General features: G+C 39.9%; 1 protein-coding gene across 2 annotated transcripts in view; it reads right to left on the minus strand.

The window, feature by feature from the left end:
* dock1 (dedicator of cytokinesis 1) overlaps positions 1-20,767 on the minus strand; it is a 185,711-nt gene that overhangs the window by 15,849 nt on the left and 149,095 nt on the right. For both annotated transcript variants that reach the window (XM_067577059.1, XM_067577060.1), the window contains exons 38-46: positions 19,262-19,381; positions 17,909-17,998; positions 17,464-17,568; positions 11,373-11,514; positions 10,909-10,990; positions 7,736-7,820; positions 6,116-6,202; positions 3,141-3,317; positions 700-783 (exon numbers count right to left, since the gene is read on the minus strand). In XM_067577059.1, the coding sequence (XP_067433160.1) occupies positions 700-783; positions 3,141-3,317; positions 6,116-6,202; positions 7,736-7,820; positions 10,909-10,990; positions 11,373-11,514; positions 17,464-17,568; positions 17,909-17,998; positions 19,262-19,381 (972 nt within the window). The remainder of the gene's footprint in view (positions 1-699; positions 784-3,140; positions 3,318-6,115; positions 6,203-7,735; positions 7,821-10,908; positions 10,991-11,372; positions 11,515-17,463; positions 17,569-17,908; positions 17,999-19,261; positions 19,382-20,767) is intronic.

Genomic DNA, 20,767 nt, shown 5'->3' on the forward strand with positions numbered 1-20,767 from the left:
ATTTCTCCCCTGCTCACTTCAGTTACTGTCATTGGACACTCTTGGCAGTGCACTCACAAGTTCTTCAAACGATATTATATTTTCAGCTGTAACCTTTCAGAGTGACTTTTTTTTTTTTTTTTTTTTTTTTTTTTTTTGCAGTAGCAGTGCTTTAGTAAAGTGACAACATTTCAGACATAAATGTCAGAATATATAGAGCAGAACAAGTATTGTCCAGCATTTAAACGATCCACTGTGTATATAAATGACTTTCAGGTGACAAAACACACTGCCTGGTGTCTGCAGGGTCCATAACTCCATAATTTCTGATGCTGATTCCAATAAATAACTTGACTCTAATCATTTAAACACAGGCCGCTATTCCAGCACCTGAAAGGCTAAATGGATAGCCTGAACGTAATTTATACACTTTAAGAAAGCTCAATTATGTTGAAAGGCCAAGTGGCATGAATTCACATTCTCATATTTCCTCTATACCATCTAATCCATGCTTAGTATTTTGGCTGCCTGCGGGCGATAACTCCTTCTGCTCTTTACATGTGCTATGGAAAAAAATATACCATGGGATATGACATGACATTTGTGATGAGCTGGTTAATTTTTCTTGAACCGTGACATCTTTGGTGAGACAGACAGATGCTTTAAGATCGCACGCACAGTTTATCGACACATACAGTCAATACATTTGACCATTCTCACCTGCCAGGCAATAAGGTCCTTCAGTTTCTCTATCTTTTCAAGGTCCTCTGGGTGTTCCTGCATGTACTTGTCATTGAAGAAGGCCTGCAGAGGAGTGAGAGGAGATTATAGAGTGAGTACCGTATGTTTGTATGCAGGGAAGAAGAGGAGGAGTAAGTACAGGGGAAGAAGGAAGGAGTGATCTGAAATGTCGAGAAGTTTTTTGATATAGAAAAAGTTGAAACAGGGGAGAAAAAAAATTGACGAGTCAAGGAGTAACGCATCGGGAGAGGCTGATGAGATGAGAAAAATTTAGTCAAGACATCCGTCTCTGCTCCACCACCTGAACTATTTCACTGAGATGAAGGAGTGACCTGAGGGCAAAGAATTCACGTCGCTCCTCCTCTGACTCACACTGCACCGTTTCCACAGACCAATATGAATCCATTCCACGTAGTGATATATTCTGGGAAACCAGCAGACTATCACTTTTTTTAATCATCAAGCACAAGGTAAAAAAAGAGTTTCCTTTTCCACATGAGTCGCTATGGTGTTGCAGTGAATAGAGCGTGCAGCACATAAACCAGTAAGATCACTGAAGAAATGATGAAAAACAGGATACAAAGAAGATTATGTTGATGTTTTAAAAAGAAAAAAAAAAGGCCTGGGTCACAACAAACAAAACCAGATTCATGATTACCTAGGATGTTAAGAGAAAAACAATATATGAGTGAGTAGTCACAAGTGTAGTGATAAAAGGCTGATGGTATGAGAGCTTCTCTGATATGAAATATGCATGAGATTATGATTGGATTCAAGATTATTTCACAGCATGAAATCAAACCTGACAAAAATATGGTTCATCTGAATTATTTTTGAATATAGTTTGATATATTAGAAATTGCTGCTGAAGCATATTATTACCTTATCAGCTTTAATATGTGCAGGACATGTGCAAAACTAAATACCACAAGCACATGTTCATGTTTCATTTTCAGGAATATAAAATAGAATAGTTTGATATTTTGGAAAAGCTTTTTTTACTTTCTTTCAGAGAGTGAGATGAGAAGATTGACACCACTGTCATGTATGTATGCTAAATATGAAGCTGAAGCCAGCAGATGGCTACCCAAGCTTAGCACAAAGACTGGAAGCAGGAGGAAACAGCTAGCCTGGCTCTGTTCAAACGTAACAAAATTCCTTCTGCTGGCAACTCTAAAGCTCTCGATTTGACATACTTTGTTTGTTTAATCCATACAAAAACTCAAGTGTAAAAGTGGCAGGTTGTCATTTTACAGGGTGTTATGTGTCGGACTATTTCTTGGTCTCCGCTGGTTGCTTGGCAACCTCGAAGTGACGTCAAGGCTCCAGAGAGTCATGCATTTTTTTAACGCCGTTATCTCGAGATCACAAGTTAATTATTTCGTTATCTCGAGATAACAAGATAATCAACCCTTTATCATGAGAAAACAAAAGGTCGTTTCCTCTTATTACTTATAATGTTTTATCAGAGATCAGATTCAGGAGTGCCATGCCAGCATTAGTGATGGAACGAAGCATTCTGAAGCAGTGAATCATATGAAGCGATTGTGTTGAAAATAGTTCATTGTTTCGAATGATGTAGTCAGAATGGCGACATCTGCTGGGAAACTTTGACATTGTTTTTATATGTGAGGATTTGGGGCAAGACATCATGAAACAGGGAAAACATATGTAAACTCACCACTGTCATCACTGTCATCTGTTTGATGTTTTCTGTCATATTTTATTCAATTAAGGTTATTTACCAAAAACTGTCTCAGTGCATGGATGTACAAATATATATGGAGATAATTAGTCATTTTTAATAAGGCTTATAGAGACCCTTTACTACTTTTATAAACAATTAGGGATGAATCCCCTCCAACAGTGATGACAGTGATCTTGAAGGCTGACATCAGGTGTGGTCAAATGAACCAGACACTCATTTTCGAGTTCTCCATAACTATCCCCTGATCTTGAGAAAGTAAAAATCGTTAACTCGGGAAATATGCCTTTTGTTTTGTCAGATATAACAAGATAATCCCATTATCCCGGGAAAAACAAGCTTATAACAAGACAATTAACTTGTGATCTTGAGATAACGGCTTTAAAAAAAAAAAAACGATTGCAAGCACGGCCGTACTTGGCTTCCGTACAGGCTAGCTGTTTCCTACTCCTCGTCTTTACACTAAGCTGAGCTAAGCTAAGCTAACTGTCTGTGAATTTCCCTTCTTATTTAGCGGACAGACATGAGAGTGGTATCAATCTTCTCATATAACTCTCAGCAAGAAATTGAAAACCTTCCCAAAATTTTGAACTGTAATTTAAAGTTTCTATGGAAGTAAAGTTGAGCATAAAATGGAGTTATAGAAGTATATATAAGGTATAAAGGCTAAGACAATATAGGAAGAGAATAAATAATAAAAAAACTAGTTGACTACCTTCTCATAGTTGGCAAAACCTCCCATGACAGCTGGGTCCACAATCCCGTTCAGCAACATGGAGAGAGGATTGATGGGAAGGTTGGGGTCGTTAAGATGCTTCTGCACCATGCTGCTGATCTTCTCGTTGGCCAGCTGCATCGTTTCCATGGCGTTCTCCAGCGGACTGATCTCCTCCTGTGAAGTGAAGGTGTCATCAAGTATTCGCAGCACTTATTCACCTGTTTCAGTATATACAATATATGCACATACATCACTACTGTCTCCGGTAATAATCCCAACAATCAAGTGGAAACATTTTGTGTACATCGACTAAGGATAGGTTATTTGAAGATGCGCTTAGCAACCCTTAACTACACACATAAATCATGTAGAATAGAGCAGCAATGAATCATTTTCCACTGTGCCCATACATGAACATGCAGCTGTCAAATGAAGATGGATAGTGTGTTGGTGCAGGGGAATTTTAATTCCCACGTCAACAAAATATGATGGCAATTCTGAGAAGGATGAATATAATACTTGGAAATGCTGTCATTAGATCCACTACCGGTGTGAAAGCAAATTCTAACCCAATCTGGGAAACTCCACATGGGGGCAATCTCATTACTTTGGATGAAAAAAAATCACCTCCTTGCAGCTTGCTAGTAAGAATTTAGAAGAAAGATGAGTGGATTGTTGCGTAAATGTCAGATTTAGGCCCCTGCCAAAAAAAATTAAGATGTTGTGCCAGGGAGACAAATCTCCAATCTGTGCCGGTATGTCTCAGGCCAGCTTGATAAAAAGCATTGTCAGATGGAAGGCTTTAGCTTGGTGAATCTCAGCCCAGTCATTAAGCTTTAAATAGAGAGTCTGACCTGGGGGACCTGGCCTCTCCCTGGCTCATCTGGAGGGCAAGCTGCTCCTGACAGTATGTTCCAACCCTGCCTGAAGGAAGAGGCCTCTGCTCTGAATTAGTGTGCCGATGGAGAATAACACTTCACTACATGGACTCGGGAGTTAGGGGGATCAGGTCTTTGTAGTGAAATAATTGTGCTACGGATGTAGCAACCAGAAGGACAATTATGGTGAGCTAAATGCCCAAGCAGCCTGGTGTGTGGGTGTTATGTGGTGCTATTTGGCAGCCATGAATGAGGGGAGAGCACAATGTAGGAAAACACTCTGGCTGAAGATAACCTCTGGGAAAAGCGCCCCTTTCTGAAACTTTTCACTAGCACAGACATGAAAGTGACTAATCAAAGTGACAAACAAACAGTAATTGATCGCAGAATACTTAACCAGGCTAATTATGCAGAGTAGTGCATTTGTTTGGGACAAACTAATGACACAAAGGATGAGGCAGGTGTCTTAGGTGTACTGATACTGTAAGCTGCTCTTGTGCTCTAACTTACATTACTGTACTCCACACTAGAGCTGTAACGATTAGTCGATCATTCGATTAGTGGATCGACAGAAAATAAATCTGCAACTATTTTGATAATCAATTAATGCTTTTCTTTGCCATACATGATAGTTATCTGAATATCTTTGGGTTTTGGAGGGTTGTTTGGACAAAGTATGACATTTTAAGACATAACTTTTGACTAGCATTTGGTATTTTCACCATTTTCTGACATTTCATAGACAAAACAACGAATCGATTAATCGAGAAAATGACTGGCAGATTAATCGATAATGAAAACAATCGTTAGTTGCGGCCCTACTCCTTCCACCAGACAAAATCTCAGCCTAAAATGAGGACACAGGACCAGCATCTTAATTAATTGAAAACAATAGAGCTAAAATAGTAAAATTTAATGCAGTTTCAGTGGGATAGAGGAGAAATGTGCCCATTTCAAGTGCAGCAGTAAACGCTGAAGTAATTTGTTGCAGACAGACCATCCTCTAATCAACAGTAGTCAAATCAATCAACAGCGAGTGAGTTCTGAACTCTCATCTAGTTGTATTTGTGCTGTGTAGCTATTTTCAGTGGAAACAGGTTTTAACGAGTGCTTGGTGAATCAATGTGGGCCCTCTGGCAGAGAGCGAACGTGCCCTGTCGTTAGTCCGGGGAGTGGCACGCCTGTGTCCACACGGCTGTCTATACCACTTAAGTGGACAAATCATATCGATTGCCTCTAAGCAAGGCTGCAGATTCTCAACTGATTAGGAGGCCTGCTTGGAACACAGGCTCTTCATACACTGAATCCAAATGTCCAACCTCTGGGTTTGAGGACGGAGTCCTTGCGGACTTCAGTCGTAGGTACCCTGACATATTCACTGTCATCACACCAAGTCTGTGAGGGTTCTGGGCCGCAAGTTGATAAAAATGAACTGTGAGACGGGAATGAAGACCTCAAGTACTTCCACAGATATAAATTAAAATTCCTGACTCTGTAACTCATTTCAAAGTGTTTTTCTGAACGGTTCTTTATGGTTCTGTTATGTGCAGCTCTGCAGCTTAACACTCAACAAATAAGGTCAAAACGCTCAAGGAGATTTTCCTTTTAAAAGAACTGCTAAACACTGCTAATATTATATTCACATTGAATCCTCAACTGATGACCTTCACATTGTAGACAGACAACATTTGGCCATCGACTGTAGCAGATTATAACAAACAAATCTACATTATTAAGCCTATAGGACCGTGTGTAGTTTATACCTCACTACATCACAATCACAACAAAAGTGAAAACAAAAATGAAAAAAAAAAAATCTAATTATCATCATCATTGTTGTTGTTTTTTTTATTATTGATAATAATAATTAGTAGTATTCCTTACATCATCAATTTATAGCCTATTGCTACAGGATTATGGGTAATTTTCCAAGCAAAGACTGGTGAAATCTGCACCCCATGCCTGCATCAGGGCCCCTTGTGGACTTGATGAATTGTGGATTTGGACAGCCCTCTGCACTCGCACACTTTCCTCAAAGGTGCCCACAAAGTCTGCAAGTGCTGTGAAGTCTGGATATTTTGGATTCATACTCACTGTGGAAACAGACTTGACTTCAAACCAGCGCAGGATGCCAGGAAGTTTGTATGCTGTTGAGTAAGTGGTCCTCTCAATCCACATGTTCTGTAAACAAAATGACAAATAAAATAAATTGGAACTCTGAAAAAAGGAAAACGGTGCAGAAAACTAAAGACATGACAGGGCACTTTAAACTGATCAATTTGCAGCTGTTTTTGTGCCAAATGACATTTAAACCAGCTTTAAGACTGCTGTTGCATGGATGAGAGTGAGATGATGTAATGAAGGTGGTTTGGTGGGAAGGAGGTGTCAACTACCTCCCTGTCTGAATGGCAGCTCATTAAGGCCCACTCACCCAAATAATCTGGAATCTCTTCTAATACATCACAGGGGCTGAAATAATGACTCTAAGCCTTTACACCAAAGGAGATGATGATTTCCCATGCAAGAGGGTTTCAACATTTAAACAGTTTCTAACGGTGTGTCAAGAGAAAAGAAAATCATATTGAATGATTAAGTGCATCAGCTTTAGAGCATACTTTCTACTCACTTACTGTGGCACTTTTAGGAGGAAATATTAGCATATTGACATGTTTGATAGATTTGACAAAAAAATATGTCCAGCAATAGGTATCCATCACCCCTGTCTGAGTCCAGTCAGTCTGTCAACATTACAGAGTAAGTCTAAGATGAGTTAAATACATCATCTTGCTCTGCTGAGGTGATGCCAAAGTAAACGCATTGAGGAAAAGCGTGAACGGGTTTAAACTGTTGCCCCTGTCATTTTCAGCCTGGATATTGTGCAGAAAATATATTCATTAGAATCCGAGCTAGATTTGGGCGACTGTCAACCATTTAAATTAGTCTGGTTGTCCTTGTTGGCAACTGTTTTTTTCTCTGCTAGACACAACTAAAAGTACGTGTGGAGTATAAACTAAACAATAAACCAGCTGTGTCATATATTAAATTACAAGACAGAGAGTGTTAGAGATGGCTTAACCTGAACAAAAAAAAAAGGCTAAACTAAATTAAAAATGAAAACCTCTTTTCAATTTTACTTTACTTGATGCAACTCAACATCAGAGACGAATGACAGACCATTTAATCAGACTTGGAGATCATTATTCTACCTATTTTAATTTACTCCACTAACTACGTCACCTTGCAAATGTACATTTTTTGTGATGTGAGTATAACTGTGAGTCTGTGTTTGTGGTTAATCTGTGAGTGTGTATGCTTGCGAGACAATAAAGAAATGTAATCCATATTATATAATATGTTTAACCCATCTAGGTAATATTTTTCTATTAAGATAATATTGGATATAAATATGCAGGACCATTATCACTCCAAATATAAATGATTAAAAGTATTTTGTCAACTTTAGGAAACAAAAGTAGGATGGCAACTTCCTGGTACCCATTTCTCAAACCTACTGTTGGGCCCTGATAACACATACATACATGTACTGTAGAGCTTAACTGTACCACATTATAGTTAAATATCAAGTAGCCTTCATGTTAATTTTAGAAATACAAACTGACTTAATTGATTATTCATTTAAATAAATAATACATAAAACCCTTAAGAGAATAGGGACAAGCTAAGTCAAGTTGAAAAAAAAAAGACAACAATTACCGCGAACTCGTTGTCAGGGTCCTTCTCTCCCTTCCTCACTGGCCTGGAATACTGGAATTTATGGACTTCATTTACTGTGTAGAAGCTGGGGAGGGAGAAAATCAGCACCTGAGTAAATTAAAAGGGTTATGGGAAATCTACAACTTGATTCAAAGGTTGATTGCTTTGCTTCAGGTCACACACAGGACAGGTCCCCCCCCCTAAGACTTGCTCTGCCAGGAACTTTGGCATTTACCATGTTGGTTTTGACTAGCTGTATAAGGCATGGTCTCATCTACATGGAAAATAAAATTCATTTTTGGGTCGCACACGTCACTGGAAGCCCCCTTGTTAGTCTGACATGTCAGACATGTTGAAAGGATGCAGCATATGTGACAGAGGCACATGACTAGAGGGGGTGAACTTTGCCAAATCAGGTTAATAGACTTTTCACACTAGGAAAATGATGGTGTTGCATAGTGTCTGTGGGAGCAGCTGTCTGGGCACATTCATGGTCCCCCCACGTAGACACATTATTTGCTCTTTTTTCCATCTTTCTATCTGTCTCTCTTGCCAACAGAAGCCACATCGACACTCTCCTGGGCAAATGAGCACAGATCTATTATCCTCATAGAGCATTTCCCCTTCCTAAAACCTTGCCATATGGTTCAAAGAGCAAGGTTTGACTTTATTAGCAAACAATTATAAACAAAATACGGAACAAATCAGTGCTGTTTCAAAGCCACTGCCCTTTTAACTTTGTAGTAGTAGAAATAAGTGTGTGCAGACGGGATACTACAAGTTTTTTCTTTTACTACTACAGACTTAATGTTTTGTTAATTAACAGAGCAAACAAATCTGTTGTGACTAACTACACAAAAATATTGGGCTCAGGTTTTATGTTATATCCCAAATCAGATTTCCCCTTCTGTGCTTGGTCACAAAGATAGATATATAGATAACCTTTATTTGCCCTGCAAATACACAACCAAAATAGGTCATATAACAGAAGTGTAAAAAGTGTAAAACCAACAATCTTATACCAAACATAAATACAACACAAACACAAGACAAATAACTTATAAATTACAAAAAGAACACAAAGTTTAAGACTAATATAAGTACAACTACACAGGTATAAAACAGACACATTAAGAAAAACAGGAGTATTCATTATATAAAACATTGTCCAACAGAATCTTAAAATGTTATAGGGTTAACATTTCTAACTTGGAGTCCTGAATCTTATCCCACCTAAGAGGAGCACAGTAGGTGAAAGCAGTTTCTCCCTGGTTCTATATTTATATAAGGGATATCAAAGGTAATGCATTCTTGTGAACGGGTATGGTATCCCATACTTGGAAGTCTTAAAAGTGATGATAAATAAAATGGTAGCTTATTTAAGATGGCTTCATAAATACAAATGAGACACTGTTACTCCCTTCGAGTGGTTAGTGATGTCCACCCCACCTTCTCACAGGGGATACAATGATAGGTTCTAAAACTGTCACTTGTAATAAATCTAAGAAAACCGTAATACACAGCATCAAGGGGCTTGAGGGTATGGGCAGTGGCATGCATGTAAATTACATCTGCATAGTCAAACACTGATTAAAATGCTGCCTGTATAATCTGCAACCTATTGCTAAAAGAGAGGCCCTGCTTATTTCTAAAAAACGAAACCCAATTTAAGCTTCTTTGTCAGTTCCACAACCTGAGTTTTAAAAGATAATTTTTCATCTAACCAGATACCCAGATACTTAAAACATGGAACTTTTTTAATATGAGCCCAATATCTTGTACCAATAGTAAAACTTAGTGGATTTTTCCTTTGGGATCTGGTGAAGAGCATGTAATTAGTTTTATCTGGATTTAGTAAATCAGGGCCTTTTGAAAAGTCAAAAAATCTGCCTTTAAATTAAACAAAGCTTTGTCAATAGAGGGTGCCGATGAGTAAATTACTGTGTCGTCAGCATAATAATGAATAGAGCTGTTACTAATCAATGAGCCCAGGTTATTCATGTACAATGTGAAAGGGGCAACGGGGCAAAAAAGGTCAACACACTATTTAATGAGCGTGATAAGACCTATTCCAAATTAGCTGCGAGAGCGTGGCATTAGCCTAAAAAAAAAAAAAAGAAAAAAAAAAAAAGAGCTTCTGATCTAATAAACAGATTAATAAAGCAGCTTTAAATCAGCTGTGCTACCCCAATTAAGCCTTTAACATGTCATTAGCTGGCGGGCTAGAGATGATGCAGTATCATGGTCTGGACAAAGCAAGGTCAGAAGGGGGGTGTGCTCTGCCTGCTGCTGTTTGACTCTTTGGCTCAAACAGCTCAGTCTCATTGCTATGCACCGTTCATGTTTTGCATCAAATGAAAGGGAATAAATGAGAGAAAAATAGACAGATACAGACAGAAAGAGACATTTGGGGACAGCACGGTAAGAGCTAGAGAAAGAAATGGAGAGACCAGAGATGGCAGAGAAGGGAGACAGAAAGACAGACGGGTGGTGTGGAAAAGTCCTCTATCACTCTCTAAACACGGCTGTCTAATTGAGGCTATTAACAGAGTTACATATTCCAATCAGACACAGTTGGCAAACAAGCCAACAGGCAGCTGTAGGGATCAATGCAGGGGGATGTGACCAATGCTGCAGGCTTGTGATAAAATCAGTGCCCAGGTATATTTGCCTAAAGGTTTTTCCGAGTAAATGTCTTCTTTTAATTATGTCCATTGATGCATTGGGTGGCATATCAAAGTGAATTTGCACAGCTGAGTGATGCAGTGCATGGCTGGCGTACAGATTGGGCAAACAAGGGGGAAGGCACGACACAAAGGTATTAATGATGTCAGAAAAACAATGTTGTACTTGGCACAATGACTAATAGCAGATGGCTGGTGCGAGTTAATAACCTCGAGAACGACAAGAAGGTCAACCGCTGTTTATTCTACACAGACACACATTTACATCAAGATTTAATCACCTTCCCCACTGTGGTCCTAGACAAACTACACACTAAAAAAATGCTAATGCACTTTTGCATGTCATTGCAAGCTCGCTAAATTGTTTTCAACTGACTGGGGAAAGTAAATTGGGCTACGTGGATTGAAATGCACGCTGTCTGACTTTGAAAAACACACTCTGAAATTGTAGAGAAATGAATGTGTGCAGAGTAGGGATATCCTGCTTACCTCACTATTTGTTCAGAGACAGGCTTGTTTTGGAACTTGGCAGGCAGGTCTAGAATGGGTTTCACAGTGAAACACTGGATGTCTTCAGCAGAAACATTAAGGAAATAAATGGAACAGGTGAGCTCAAAAGAATGAAATAAAATGACTTAGACTTGAGTCACAACTCAGCATTGTTCACTGACATTCAAGCAAATCAAATAATAAAAATATGATCTGCCTTATCATTTCACAAAATTCTGTTGTCCAAATCAATGATTCTCAGAAAATGGTAATTAAAAACGAACAAAGAGTTATTATTTTGTATTAATAATGATATAAACATTGTCAGCAACACAATTACTCTGCAAGTATTTCATCACAGCATATAAAAATACTCTTTTCATTTTGTGTAATGAATGCATTCAAAACTCAATTAAAAAAAACCCTTCTGTTAAAACTGATTCCATGATCTGTGCTGAGGATACACTGTCCGGAGGAACTCTTTGTGTCCTCGCTGGGTGCTGTAGTCGTCTTCATCTTCTCTGCGTTGGGAAACTGTGTGAGGAGACGTGCTTCGAAGTCCTCCCTGCGCTCGTACTCTTTCCCACGGTAGATGAACATTTTGTTCTGGAAGACAATAAAGAAAACAGTGAGACCTTGGACATGGAGGCATGTGTAAAATCATGCAAATTGGTGCTAATTTTGGACGTACAGTGAGGTCATGAGGCACACGAATATGGCAGCATTGACAGTAAGCATGTGGTGTCATTTCGTAGACCATTTCACAAGAAGATTAGATTCAGTGGCTGAAATCCATTCAGTGATGGTAGTAAGGACAGACATTGGACAATGACAAAATTGTAATATTAAAAGAAAGTCTAATGGATGAGAGCAGCTTTGCTTTGTACATCAACTTGACCCGATACTGTGGCTTGGTTAAAATACATTATCATAATCTCCATATTAAATACTTGAAAATGAGGGTGACAGAAAGTTCTTGGCACCAATTCAGTGATGAGTCAATCCCAGCTGAGTTCAGAGCGAGCTTGCTTGGGGAGGACTTCTGTTTTAGCGATCTGACAGACTGAAAATGGCCACTACCACTTTGCTGAGGGCTCTAACACAATCAGCTGCTGCTAACTACAGCTACTGACAGAGTTGCCTTCAGACCAGTAACGGTCCAGACATCTTTTCCTGCCGATTTCAAATCAGGACTGTAGGATCATGGCAGGTGAGGATGGGCTCTCTTCACACTATCATCAAGTCTGAGCAGCTTGATCTCTTCTGGAAACCATTCATTTACATCTCAGACGGCTCACTGTGAATTCCTGGCTTCATTCATTAGCTTAACATGAACGTTAGACTATTGGACAGGATCTTATCCAGGGAGAATAGCCATAGTTTTCTTCTTTGTTTCATAGACCTTTGCTGCACAATACTGCATACGCAGCAAGCACTATGCTCATGCACAGCACACATCTCAATTCCCCAATTAATTAAAGGAATTGCAGCCATGAAATATGCCTGGGGCCATTTTCAAATTTGCTTTGACAGATAGGTTGACAAAAGCATGCTGATTTCCAGAGTCATCCCTTCAAGCCGCAGGAGAATCCGCTAAACCAGCCTGACAATACAATGCTACAATTTCCAGCTGGCGAACAGCTGTGATATTTGCCTTCTATTTTTTTCTCTCTAAATCATTTAAATCTGATTGGGGACACCTAATCTTTTTCCATCGCTGCACATTGTATGCTTATTCATAAGACGACAACAGATTCACATTATGTTGTTGAGCATTCTGGTGGTGTGTACAGTCATCTCAATGTCACGATTCTCATTTTCATTACCCTCAAAACTAGACTGGCTAGTTCTGGCAATGAAAATCACTGTCATTGAGATAATAATTCATGTTAAGATGGTCTTTTCTTTCTTGGCTGGTGGGTAAAAAAGGCAATTTCACACAGCCATGAGACAAAGCAGCAACAGTTCATATAGCTGTAATGTTATCAAGTTCAAATGAAAACACAGACAATCAGGATTTAAACTCCTCAGACATGCTTGTAAAAATACTGGAAGATTTGTGACGTATAGACGGCTACAGTAAAAACCATTGGGATATCCATACCTCACCCTCTTGGCAGTGACAGTTTCCCAGAAAAAGTTTCTAAAGTGTATGAATACATCCTTTCAATGTACTGAAGAATAAGCTAACTGACACAGTGACTGATAAAAAGGTCATCTTGTATTATTCCAAAACAAAAATAGCACACAGTGTTCTCCAAAAAATGTATGAGCTAGAAACGTTCATTCATCTCCCGGAGTGTGTTCATTGGTCTGTCTGAGAAACACTTTGAATGATAGAACATGACAGCTCATACCCGGTTGTTTCTGAATGTGGTGTTAGGATACATATTTCAAACCAACTTTCACAGACCCTCAACTGCTCTTTAAACTGAGTGCTCGGGAAACTCAATACAGGGATTAAGTAAAGTTTAGAACTGATAGGAAGACAAGGGAGAGGAGGAGAAATATGCTGACAGGATATAAAGTGAGAGAAACAATTGTAGTGGAAATCTGTCTTTGAAAAACTGAGAATACCCTTAAAGTGTCTGAAAGCAACTTAGAGTTTTTTTTATTTTTTATAGAGCAAACAAATATAATAGAAGCTTTCAGTCATGCTTTAAACCTTCTTGACAAGGTGTTGTGACTTTCAAGGTGGAAATGATGACTTAAGATAAATTTTCTGTGCCTATCTTTAAAATGATTGTTTTGCAAGCGACAGAAAATTTTAAACAGTCTCTGAAAGTATCCACCGATGGAAACAACCAACAGCTACTGGAATTACACACAGAACTACACAAAAATTAAGATAACCGAGGCTGAGACTTCCTTGCGTCTGCAGATCTCAGGAAATGACATGTTGTAGAGCATTTTACAATTAGCAAGTACCCTAGTGTCTAACCACATTAACAACTAATAAATCATAAGCAGCTGAATTAAGCACTCTTGCATAAAATCAATTCTTAAGGGGGTGGATACAAAACGTCTTTATCAGAGTATTGATTTTCTCACATAATTGACTATTCCCTGAGGACACTGTGATGCTGGAACACACAAAGCAATATGGAGTGTGAAACAAAAACCCTCCTAACTATATTTATCTTAATTAGTAACTCAAACATGAATACTTCCCTATGTACTCACACAGAAATCTTTCAATTATAAAATATATCTAGAGGGCATACAAGGAGGTGAAAAAAGCCTCACAAATAAGCACTTTTTAACATTGGTTTTGAGAAGTGATATACAAATAAACCTACAAGACCAGCTTGTAAACTACCTTGTATCTACTGTAGCATAACCAACAAATAAACAGGTAAATTAAGAGCAGATTTGTGTTGTCAAAGACAACCTGGCATGCACCTACACTGGTTAAGGTCAAGCTGCTGCTGAAAGAATAAAAAGGAGGGGAAAAAAGAGAACTCAAAGCTCTCCTCAAAGGCTGTTTAAATAGCCAGTTAGATTAGGCCAGTGCAGCTTGCCCTGTCTGTAATGGAGTTTCTGCCCTGCCAGATGAAAGGGGTTAGGAGGAGCACATGGAGATCGGAAAGTGGCAAAAGACCCTGGTGAAATGGCTGTTATTCATAATAGAATGAAAAGGGTACGGTCAGGGGGATCGCTGGTCTTGAAACTGGACTTTCACATTATCTTATTCTTTGAGGACTTTTGGAGCCATCTGGAGTGTTGCTTGTGTGACAAAAAAAAATGGCTGGAATTCCTCTCAGAGAGGAAAGCAACACCTTCAGTAGCATGTGTGATAACAGTCTAAAAACAGCTGTAACAAGGAATATATTATAAGCAGGCAGCACTGCTTTTCTCCCCCCCCAACTCATGACTAAGATGTGTAAAGAAGTTCTAATCTAATATTAAACTCACCGAGACAGCATCACAGAGAAATTACTGCATCAATTAAATTTCTTTTCAAATATAAACTGTGGGCGGAACCAGACACCCCTCACAGACAGAAAGCCGAAGAGGTCTGATATGCACACAATAGCACCTCATACATGGAATAAGGACGGTGAGAAGAAATCAAACGGCTGTTCAACACGTACTTAATTTGTGATAAGCTGTGATCAGATTGGCACAAGGCCAGACAGGACGTTCGGAGAGGAAATATAGATCACTTCAGTTTTAGCGGCCAAGTATTCTCGGTAGGGGGTATAATTACACTTGGGGTGATTTTTCAGTTTAATCAAGTGTCTATTTTCATAATAATCAGTAGTCAACATGTGGTGGTTATTTTAGAAATCAATGTCTTTTGTGTTCAGTGCCACCATTAGCAAAAACATTTTAGAGTTAAGCTCCAACTACTGTATTTAAACACACACATAGGACATTTTGGAATTATAACCCATGACTCAGCAGTCACCGAAAGCAACTGTGGCCATGGCTTTTCACTTTGTATTGGGTGCAGGATTTTGTTGTGCTGGCAGGCGGCGGTGGGACACCTTGTGATGCGGACCACGCTCACAGTGTGGAGAAAAGGGGTGTTCAGCTGAAGTTCAGGGAAATGGAATTAAAAGCACCATTTGAAGCGTGATCAGACTAGACAAACAAGATTTGGTTGGTTCTTGTGGTCATTTGTCTCCATAGATTTAAAAAAAACACAAGACTAGGTCAAAATCTAGTATATGGCTGGACCGTGTATGGTCAATGTGCAAAACTGTGGCCAATTTGTTACAGGGATAGTCAGTGGTAGTGTCTATAAGGTGAATTCCTGGATGTTAAATGTTTATCTGCAATTTTCTGTAGTGCTCCCAGTAATGTTTGTTGTTAAAGTGTACTGAAGTAGCATTTCAAGCTACGTCTGAGTAAAAAAAAAGGTTATAAATGCAGTTGCAAGAACAATACTTTCCACTCATATCTTTGGATGTTTGATTTGAAAGAGAACTTATTTTAATTCTAATTATAACTGTTCTAATTATCTGTTAAATCCCCCTGCTCTTTCATCTGTTTCTATCTGCGGATGTCTCTTGTTTTTTTTAAGACTCACTCTGTATTGAGTGTTTTGTCAGATTGAGTGTTTTTTTGGGGCTCTTTAAAAAGGTAGAGTCAGCGATTCTGGAGAAAAATTGTTCAATAAACTTTTTGTCAAATTCAGCAAAAGTCTCCTCACGGTCCACTAGCTGTCCGTTCTGTGTGTGCGCTGAAAAAAATCTGATGTTCATACACAACACCGGCTCTGTGGCTTGGACCGAGCTACACAACACTTTTCCAGCCAATCAGCAACAGGGGGTGTTTGTAATCGTGCTCGTTCACAAAACAAGGGGAAGTCATTAGAGCAGCTGTCAGTGTGAGGACATGACAGTCTTCTGTCTCCAGCACCCGTTGGATTGTGGGAGAGAAAGGCCGTGACCAATTCACATAGAGAGTTTTTTGTCATGGAACAGATGCTCTTCCATTTTATTAGAAGTATCAATCCACACTGAATCCAAGAATCCCAACGTTTTTTAACACTCGGAATCCGTTTCTGTCTCGTGTATTGAAGCGTAATCTGAGCAGGCAGCTGTTTAAATCACATAAGTAACCTGCTGTATGTATGTTTTGAACTTATTAATTGTATCAATGAATCAACAAATACAAACACTGTCGAATTCTTCCCATGGAGCTGACGTGCAAACTATTTTGGTTGAGTAAATTTCTGCTGTCTGTCAGCCTGGTGAAGGCAGTTCAGGTCAGCCGCTACAACGCCTCCACACGCTCCTCCGACAGTCGTGCAATCATGTTGTGGGAGTCCAGGTGCAGACCAAGGTAGGGCATCTGCAGACACAGCTGCAGGGCGCTCTTAGCGTGCGATAAATTTGGAACGAGCTGCAGTCAGTGGAACCGTGTACACGCCCCCTGAGGACTTCCTAGAAAACTGTTTGCGCCAATTCATTTTGAAAGAGCAACAGCCAAAGGGGAAACTCCAAAACGTGGCCGGCTAACCAATGGTCTAACTTCATCACTCAGTCAGTCAATCAGTGACGGACAGACATTATTGTGTGCAGGGCTGGCTCCACTGTTGCTGTCCAGCCAAAAATTGGGTCTGACCAGCACACAGAGTAATTTATTCAGTAAATGCTTAAAACAGGCAAACCTCAGATAAGGAGAAAAAAGGCTGAGGGGGCAGGAAGAGAGAGCTAGACAGTGAATGAGAGAGAAAAAGATTCACTTTTTCACACTGCGTTCACATCTTTCACGGCTCTCTGCCTTTTTTCAGGAGACACATTCTACTTTTCCCACAATGAGGGGCATCTGTCCAGCACGTTATTCTGCATTTATTCTACAGACCACACATGGAACAGCTGCTTATGAGTTTGTTTTGGTGGGATGATGTTGAACAAGTGAGTCCCACCACAACATCCAAAACCTATGGAAGCAAGATGTATGAAACACACAGGTATTGACGGAGCTAAGAACCAAGTAAGCACCGGCAACCTATTGATCATCTGTTTTGACAAGTGGTTCGCCCACGCTGTGCTATTAAACATGTGCAGAGTGTAGAGAGTTGCATGGCAGGGATGTACTCACACGTAGGAAGGAGGGGAACCCCATGCCGTAATAACCTACGGCAAAGTAGTCTGGTTTGGGCCGGATGACCTTCACTATGTTCTCATAGAACTGGGCTTGCTTCCGCTGTTGGGGGATAAAACGATAAGCTTCAGTGGCATAGAAAACATTTACACTTTTTCCTTTTACATGAGTATTATTGGCAATTTTATTTTTAATTTTAGAAATGTGACGGGTTCTGTGTTGTTGGTTTCATGCTATTGCAAAAAAAAAAAAGGGATTTAATCTCATTGAGACTTTTCCGGTTAAACAAACAGAAATAACCAACCACGGTCTACTTTCTCACTCTTAAAAGTGCAGGTCACGTTCTCAATATTTCTCATTTTAGAGAAGAAATCCTCCGTATACTGAAATGATTCAATTTATAACTTTAATGTGGTTCAACAAAAAAAACAATATTACTTACCAAGGATGCGCTAAGCTGTTCAAAGTCAAACATTTCATTCTCGTACTGTTCTGCCAGTTCCTTTCCCAAAATGATTGCCTCCTCCCACATCTATTGGGCACATAAACAGAGACAGTTAGTAAATGAATTAATAATCAAAATTCAAGCTGAGATAAAGCACTCCTTTTCAGTCATCTGAATAACACAAATTATCTCTACCAGGCAATGGTGTTCAATTTAAGCCTTTTTGCATATAAATAAAGGCAATTTCTTCTTATTTTGTCAATATTATTTGTTTTTTTCTTTGATCTAAAACACTAAAACTCAAATGCCAACCCCTTGAGAGAAGCACATTTATTATAGTGATGCATTTCCCCTTGAGACTCATCCAGTGCAGTAGTGTCACAGATAGATGGGAGCCACTCAAACAAGTTGAAACACTTCTAAGTGACTTCTTGACAGACTAGATGGGACTGAACTGATCTGGGCCACACTGGAGGTGGACTGAGTCCAGACTGCTACTCAGATCAGCCTGCCATCAGTGAGAGTGGTGGTGGCAACACCATCTGGGACTGCTTTCTGGATGACTCTCTTCGCCACTCTGTCCTTGCTTGATAGTATCCCCTTATCTGGAGTCTTAATGCATTCATACAGCCGCTGTAACACTTCTTGATCACTCCGTTTGTGTGTGCATGTTAATCCGAGGCTCTCTCAATTTCTCCCTGGCCATATCCTGCTGAGTGACAGTTGGCTGGAGAACCAAGAGTGGCGGCTGCACCCCGGCACTGATGATACATGCAAAGCCTTGGGACATCATCTCTGAGAAGCTCTGGCTGCAGTCCTACAGACCGATTCCAGGCTTAGCTTACTGGCTGAAATGTCTTATCTGTGTAGAAGAATAGCAAAGCAACCTGATCCTACGCAACTAGAACATTTTCTTAATCTGAGGCGCATATGAATGTGTCTGCTGATCACGTCACAATAGGCTGGCGTCATACAGAAATGGCGTTCAAATATATCACTGAAGTGGTATGAGGGGAAAAAGAGAAAGAGGGACAGCAGGAGGGAAGAGCAGGAGAAAAGGTTTTATGGAAGGTAGAGGACAACACAAAAAAACCACATTAATGTTTGTGTGGTCTGATATAAGAGCATCAGCAAAAAGAAAGGGATTATTTACAATCCCCGTTCTGTAAAAAAGGAACATAGAACTTCTGTTCAGCGGCTCTTCTTCGAAACCTGCCTCCTGATGCCAGAGGAGGTATTTAACAGAGATGACAACATCTAAAAATAGCATCCTCACAGTCCAGGATTTATCAAGATTAAGACCACTCTTCTGTGTGCGGCGGAACGTGTGTGTGTGTGTGTGTCTCTAACCTTGCCCTTGTCGAAGTAATTGATAATCTGCTGGTAGAGCTGGTCCTTAAGCTGCCCTTGAGTGGTGGCCTGGTAGCCGTCTCTCTGGGTCAGGTGGGCTGCACATTGCTCGTCCGACCACTGCGGAGAGAACAAGTAAGCATTGAGGTCAACACTGTGCGATACAGAACGGAGCAAAAGGGGAACAGGTGGCAAGAAATCAATCACTGAGTTATAGCCAATGCAAATGGGTAAGATTGATGTGTAATTCTATTTAAACCTGCCCTGCGCTCTGGCAGGGCGAGATGGAAACTTGAGGCACGGGCAATGAAACAGGCATCGATACATATTGAATGGCTCAGAAAATGCATCAATGCAGTACACATAGCTTTCTGTGGCTAATATCTGCTTGTACAGCATTAAGCGCGAGAATCCCCACAACCCCAAAAAAGTGCTCTGGTAGGCTAGCCCACTGGAAGCCAACCCAGTGAAGTAAAGTGAAGAGAAGCTAGGGAAGCAGGGAGGGGCATCATTTATGTTTGTGTTAACAATAATCATCAGATACAGTTGAGTCATGCAGCAGCATAATCTTATTCATTTACAAATTTTTTGCTTGATTTTGTAAACCAGGACAAGCGAGGAAGGATGATTAAAAAAAAAGAAACAATAAGACTGCGGTGGTATCCTTTTGTGCTAACCTTGTACTCCATGATGCCTTTTCTTCACTCAGCATGGAGAATAATGAGGTTTCTGACAGGCTAGAGCAGCTTGTCTAATGGGGAGATGGACAATCTGATTGGCCTCTGTGTCGAGTATAATCCTGTACGGCCTGCCAGGACTGATTCATAACTAGCCGATTTTAATTGCCATTCTCTAGTGTTGTGAGTAACCTGAAGAGTTAAGATCTCTGAAAAAAAATCTGACCAAGTATAGTGTGAGGGCCACATTTGAATAGCAAAGCCAAGAAATTTGCATACTCCGCACTGGAGATGGGTAAAAAAAAAGTAATTGCTCTGCACATTGTTGCTGTGGCATGAAGAGGGATGCTGGGAGGCTTTGGCACTGGTTATTGATTCCTTTACAGCTGGACTGCAGCATTTACATGGTAAAAAGGGTCTCTGTTTATTCATGGATGGCCAGTGACCCTGAATCGACAGAACTACATTGCTGATGCATATCTGACAGTAAACAAAGTGCTGTTAATTCATCAACCATTTTATACTGCTGCAGGTACTCTACTGGAGGACTAATTGTTATTACAGCAGCCACTTTTACTCTATCACTGCTGGCAGATGCAGAATTATATATCCATCACTCACCCCCAGGCTCTTTTACATGTGCCTGTGTGTGAATACAAAAGAACAGTGTCTTCAAAGATTATATTGGACAGCTTATTGGAGAAGAAAAGATTTATCCAGACTCTGGTGAAACAAAATTAACTAAATTTCACATTATAACACCGAATCCCTCTTTGAGAGCAAGCAATGATCAGGAATACCACAGCTGCTGGGAGATGAGCGGAATTAA

The sequence above is a fragment of the Thunnus thynnus genome, chromosome 20, assembly GCF_963924715.1.
Source record: "Thunnus thynnus chromosome 20, fThuThy2.1, whole genome shotgun sequence".
NCBI classification, from domain to species: Eukaryota; Metazoa; Chordata; class Actinopteri; order Scombriformes; family Scombridae; genus Thunnus; species Thunnus thynnus.